At 74.0% G+C, this 6,423-nt stretch overlaps 1 protein-coding gene across 1 annotated transcript; it reads left to right on the forward strand.

Moving 5' to 3' along the window:
* Positions 1-2,398: 2,398 nt before the first annotated feature.
* On the forward strand, positions 2,399-6,423 carry NR1D1 (nuclear receptor subfamily 1 group D member 1). Its single transcript, XM_048926482.1, is given in 9 exon segments — positions 2,399-2,426; positions 4,023-4,048; positions 4,162-4,345; positions 4,437-4,513; positions 4,586-4,645; positions 4,647-4,731; positions 5,211-5,470; positions 5,533-5,694; positions 5,788-6,423. Coding segments are annotated over 9 exon segments (1,518 nt in total).

A 6,423-nucleotide genomic window follows, 5' to 3' on the forward strand; every position in this document is an offset into this window, starting at 1 on the left:
GCTGCAGCCCCACGTGCACCCGCACCCGCCCGCACATGGCTCTGCAGCGCGGCGGGGCGCGCGGGGCGGCTAAAAAATGGAGCAGCGCTCACATGCGGCCGCCACGTGACGCTGAGCTGTGCGGAGAGGGGTGCGGGGGGGGGGGGAGGAGGAGGAGGAGGAGGAGGAGAGGAACGGGGAGCGCCGCTCACATGCGCGGCCACAGACGGCGGCTGCAGCCATAACCCGGGGTGCGGGGGGTCGGGGAAGGGGCTGCGAGGGGGCACGGCAACCCCCTGCTGCACCCCCACCACCCCCCACCCCCCCCGTCGCCGGGTCCTGCACCGCATCGAGCCCCCACCACCGCACGTGGAGCCCGGCCAGCTGCGTCCCTGCACTCCTCCAGTATCATCGCCCCCAAACTCCGCACCCCGAAATCCCGCACCTCTAAACCCCGCACCCCTATTCTACACCTCTTAAGTCCCGCACCCCTAAACACGGCACCCCGAAATCCTGCAGCCCTAAAACCCCGCACCCATGGCTACAAGTCTCAATCCTGCACCCCGTGGATGTGAACACCCAAACCCTTCACCCCAAGGATCCGAGCACCCCTAAATCCCACTGACACGGATGGAAGCTCCCCCAAACTCCCGCACATTGCACCCCGTGAATGTGAACGCTCTGCACCCCAAACCCCCGCACCCCAGGGATCTGAGCGCCCCTGAGCCCGCACCCCTAATCCCTGGATCGGAGCGGTGCGGGTGCCGCTGTGGCCCCGCCGGGGCACCGCCCGCGTTCCCGTGTTCTCCCTCTGCAGGGAGGGGGACGGCGCGTCCTGGCAGCGCGCAGCCCCGGCCCCGGCCAAGATCCGCGAGGCCAAACTGGGGCCACGTTGGGGCCGGGTTGGGGCCGAACTGGGGCCGAACTGGGGCCGAGCTCGCCGCCCATAACACAAGGACCCCCCCCGCGTCCAGCGAGCGGCCGTGCCCCGCACCCCAAGTGCTCCAGTGGGGCACCGTCAGTAGGGACCCATGGGGACGAATTCGCCCGTGGGGACAAAAGTGGATTTTGGGTCACAGCTCCCTCCCCCCCCCCCCCACTCCTGGGTGAGCCCCTCCACCTCCATCCTCCCCTCCCCCCGCCCAGCACTGCCTACCCCTGCAGGTGGGGAAACTGAGGCACGCTGTGACCGCGGTGGCACACGGCCAGGCACGGTGACCTCGGCTCCGTGGGGGACACAGCAGCTATGCAGTGGGGACGGCGGACTGCAGCACGGAGAGGGGGGGGAGGGGGGGGGCTGCACCCCCCGCCCCCCAGCAATCGGCCTTTGGGGTGAGGGGGGGGAGAAGCAGCACGGGACCCCCCCCCCCCCCCCCCCGCTTTTCCCGGAAGAGGTGCGGTGAGGTAAACAGCGCTGCTCAAAATATCCCCGTGCGCTGCGCAGCGCTGCGCTCCCGCACGTGGCACCGCCGCACGGCACCGCGCGGCACCGCGGCCACCTGGGCACGGCCACACGCGGCCCCGCAGCACCGCTGGGCGCGGGAAGGAGCCGGGAACGGCCCCACGGGGACACGGCGTTGCGCGGGGACGGGCGGGTGGTGGGGGCGCGGGGGGACACGTGCGTCCTGCAGCGCTCACCTGGCACCTGAGCGCGGGGACACGTGACGTCCTCGGCTCGAGGTGGCCCCGGGCCGTGACGTGGGGCTGGGGGGGGGGGGGGGACACGACGTGGGGAACCGTGGGAACGTTCCTGCTGGCTTTGGGGGCATCCTGGCCGCGCTTCCCCGTGCGTCCCAATGTCCCTCTCGCGGTGCTGGCACGTCCCCAGCGCGGGGCGCACCGCAGTGTTCCTCTTGTCTCCCCTTCCCCCCCCCACCCCGGAGCTCCTTGGCCGCGCTGTGGCCGGGTGTCCCCGCGTAGGGAACAGCACCGTGCGGGGTGACAGTGCCACCCCACGGCGCACCGGGGGTCCCCGGCCGGCGGGCAGCGGCGCTCTGGGTGGCGGGAGCGCCCGGTGCCGCCCCCGCAGGGGACGCGGGCGCGTTGGGTCCCGGTGCCCGCGCGGTGCCGTTGGAGTGGGGCACATCGCCGCACCGCGCTTCTCCGCCGCAGGGGCGGCACCGCCGCCCCCGCCGCCTCCTCCCCCCCCCCGCGCGGTGGCGGGTCCCGGTGCCGCAGCGCGGCGCTCCCCGGTTCCGGGCCGGGCGCGGTGCGGGGGCCGCCGGCGGAAAGTGTGTCACTGGGGCACGAGGCTCTCCCCGGGAATCACATGGGGGAGGCGGCGGCGCCGCGTGCGGCCCAGTGCGCAGCCGCGGCCGGTGGCGGGCGGGGGGGGGGCGGCGGGCGCACAGCGGCGCTACCGGGCGGCACTGCGCGGCTCGGTCCGGTCCGGTGCGGCACTGCGCGGCTCGGTTCGGAGATGGCCGCCCCAGATACCGGCAGCACAGGTCAGTGCCGCCGGAGCGGTGCCCCGCGCCGCGGGGTATTGCGGGGGAGCGGAGCTGCGGGGGACGCGGAGCGGCATCGGTACCCGCACCGGGAGTGCGGTGGAGGCGTTCAGCCATCCTGGGAGCGCGCGGTGCCGCGGAGCAAGAGAAGGACCGGGAGCGGTGCGGCACCGGGGGGGGTCCCCCGACACCGGTACCGGAGCGCGCTGACAGCGGCACCGGGAGGTGTAGGGCAGCGGGTCGGGCGGGCTGGACACGGGCACCGGCTGCTGCTGAGTACCGGGACGCGCTGATAGCCGCACCGAACGGTGCTGGGCACCGATACCGGCACCGAGATGTGCTGACAGCGGCACCGAGCGGCATCGGGCAGCGCTACCGGGCACGGGGATGTGCTGACAGCGGCACGGCGCAGTGCGGAGCGGCGGTACCGGGATGCGCTGACAGCGCTGCGGAAGCGCAGCGATCCCCGGGCGGTCCCCCGCACCGCGGCGCGGAACACTGCGGCACCCGGAGCTCCGTGTGCGGCCCGGGAGGCACCGGGGGGGTCCCGCACCGGCACCGGGGCGCGGTGGGGGCGGAGGCGCCGCTCTCTCCCCCCCCGGCACGTGGCCCCCTCCCCCAGCGCTGCCACGTGCGGAGTTTGTTTTCCCCCGCAGCCCCGCCCCGCCCCCCGCCCATTGGTCGCGGGCCCCCTCGTGACGTCACCGCCGCCCCCCCTCCCCGTGACGTCACACGCGGAAGCGAGGGACGCCGCGCTCCGCTCGCGCGCTCCGCCGTGGGGGGGGCGGCCAATGGGGGCGGGGAGGCGGGGCGACGCGTGAGGGGCGGGGCCGGGGGCGGCCACGTGCGGGGGGAGCACGTGGGGCGGCGGCGTGAGGACGGCGGGGGGGGCGGCCGCGGGGCCCTGACGCCTCCGGGCCCCCCCGCGTCCCGGGGAACCCCTCCGGGTGCGTCCTCGCGGCGTCCCCGGCGCTTCGGGTCGGGGATCCTCGGTGCAGCCTGCGGGGAGGCGGCGCTGCTGTGGGATTTGCGGGGCACCCCCCACCTTCGGAGTTTGGGGAGGGGGGAACGGATCCGCCGTCCCCGATCCGCCGTGATCCCGTCGCCCCGCAACGACCCCGAGGGAGACACGCGGCTGCGCGCTTCCGCACGCGCCCGGCCCCCGCGCCAACCGCCGCTGTGTGCGTGGGGGGGGGGAACGCGGGGCCGTGACCCCACGCGGGGCCGGGCCGTGCAGCGGGTGGGGGCTCCGTGCCCTTATGGGGATTCCCCTCCTCTCTCCTCCTCCCGCACGGCGCTGGCGCTGCCCCCCCCCACCCCACAGCCCGGGGTTCCTATCTCGCCGTTCCCGTCCCGTATTTCCTCCGTGGGTTTTCCCGTCCCCGGGATTCCCATCTCTCCATTCCCTCCCCCACACCCCTCCCACCCCCCGTTTCCGGGCCGCGTGTCCCCACGGCACGTGGGACGCACCCCCATGTGCCACCCGCCCCGCTGACCCCGCTCCGTGGCACACGTGCAGCTCTGGGTACGGCCCCTTCCGGGGCGCTCCCCGCGGCCCCCCCACCCGTTCTGATCCTCTCCGTGCCTTTCCCGCAGGCGGTGTCATCAGCTACGTGGGCTCCGTGGGGTCCCCCCCCCCGCGCCAGCCCAGTCCCGCTCTGCAGCGAAGGCTCCGCCGGCGGCCCTCAGCCCGTCCCCCTCTACTTCCCCCCGTCGCCCCACCGGCTCCCTGCAGGACTCCCGGCCCTACGGGGGCGGCCCGCTGCCCCCCCGCGATGACGGCTCGCCTTCCTCCTCATCCTCCTCCTCCTCCTCCTCCTCACCCTACGGCCCCTCGGCCGCATTCCCCGGCGCAGTGGCGGTGGCAGCGGATGAGCGACGCCGCGGTTCGCCCAATAAGAACGGCACCAATGTCACCAGTGAGTGGGATGGGAGGGGGCGATGGGGTGGAACGCCCCCCGGCCCCGCGCTGCGCTCACCCCCCGGTGCCCCCCCAGAGCTGAACGGCATGGGTGCTGCTCTGCAAGGTCTGCGGTGACGTCGCCTCTGGCTTCCACTACGGTGTGCACGCCTGCGAGGGCTGCAAGGTACGGGCTGGGGGCGTGGGGGGAGGAGGTGGGGGAGGAGGAGACCTCCAGTGACCCCCCGGCGCCCCGCAGGGGTTCTTCCGCCGCAGCATCCAGCAGAACATCCAGTACAAGAAGTGCCTGAAGAATGAGAAACTGCTCCATCGTCCGCATCAACCGCAACCGCTGCCAGCAGTGCCGCTTCAAGAAGTGCCTGCTGGTCGGCATGTCCCGCGACGGTGAGCCGGGACCCCCCCGCGGGGCTGGGACACTCCCTGGGGTGGAGCCCCCCATGCCTGGGACCCGGGTCAGGGTTGGAACACCCCTGGAGCTGTGACCCCCCTCCATGGGCTGGGATTCTCTACAGACATGGGACCCCCCCCCTCTCCCCCGGGCTGGGACCCCCCCCCCACCCCAGAGTTGGGACACCCCCACAGGGCCGGGACCCCTTCCTAGGGCCGTGGATCCCTACCCTGACTGTGCCTCCCCCCTCCCAGTAGCACCGGGACGCCCCCTATAAGGCTGGGACCCCCCCCAAGGCTGTGCACTCCTCTGGGCGCGGTGCCCCGGGTGCTGCACCCACCCCATTCTGTGCCCTCTTCCTGCTCGGTGTCTGTGGGGTTGGGGGGGGAGGGTGGACACGGCAGTGCTACCAGCGTTCCCCCATCGCGCTGGGGGGGGGTCTCCCCGTGCCCTCTAACCCTGCTGTCCCCCACAGCCGTGCGCTTCGGGCGCATCCCTAAGCGGGAGAAGCAGCGGATGTTGGCGGAGATGCAGAGCGCCATGAGCGTGGGCAGCGCCGTGCCGGGGGCGGCACCTCTGGGCGAGGGACCCGTTCCCGTGGGGGGCCGCCCGCTGCCTCCCGGCCCCCCCGCCCGCTCGCCCCCCCCCGCCTGCTTCTCCCAGTTCCCGCAGCAGTTGACCCCCCCCCCGCTCGCCCAGCCCCCGGGGGGGGCCACCGAGGACGTCATCGCTCAGGTGGCCAAAGCGCACCGGGAGATCTTCGTCTACGCGCACGACAAGCTGGGCCCCCCCCCGAGCTGCGACGGCGCCCAGCCGCGCTGGGACGCGGCCCCCCCCCCCCGCCTGGACCCCCCGCCCCCCTCGAGCCCCGGCTCTGCCCCCCCCCCCACCGCCGCATACCCCGACCCCCACAGCGCGGGGCTGCGCGTGGCCCCGCGGACGCCAAGGACGTGCTGCCGGTGAGCCCAACGGGGGCTCCCATCCCGCCCCCCCCCGCTCATTACGGCCGCTAATTGCGCTAATGGCCGCGCTGAGCCGCCGCCTCCCCGCAGGCCTGCCCCATGAACAGCCACCCGGCGGGGCGCAGCGGGCGCTCGGTGCAGGAGATCTGGGAGGATTTCTCGCTCAGCTTCACGCCCGCCGTCCGCGAGGTGGTCGAATTCGCCAAGCACATTCCCGGCTTCCAGGCGCTGTCCCAGCACGACCAGGTCACCCTGCTCAAAGCCGGCACCCTTCGAGGTACGTCCGGGGCTCCGCGGCATTCGCACGGTGCTGCGCATCCCAGCACGGCGCCCGGTGACCTTGGGACGCTGCACGGCGTCCCACAACCCATCGCGTTGCTCCACATCCCGGCGCTGCACGGCACAGTGCCCCCAGTGTTGCACAGCGCTCAGTGTTGCAGCGTTGCACGGCGATGCAGCAGCTCGGCGCGATGCAGCACAGCGTTGCACGGTGCCTCGTATCCGAGCGTGGTGCCACGTGGCGTCGCACGGCGCTCCGTGTCCCGCAGTGCTGCAGGGCATTGCGTGGTGTTGCACAAGGCGCAGCATCCTAGCAGCGCCCCGCAACCCAGCCCAGCCCCCCACCTCCCAGTGCAGCCCCCCCCCATCCCTTCGCAGCCCCCCACACCCCAGCACGGTGCCCCCGCAGAGCCGCACGACGCCGTTGCCATGTGCCGCAGGTGCTGA

Source organism: Lagopus muta, chromosome 25, assembly GCF_023343835.1.
Source record: "Lagopus muta isolate bLagMut1 chromosome 25, bLagMut1 primary, whole genome shotgun sequence".
Taxonomy (NCBI): Eukaryota; Metazoa; Chordata; class Aves; order Galliformes; family Phasianidae; genus Lagopus; species Lagopus muta.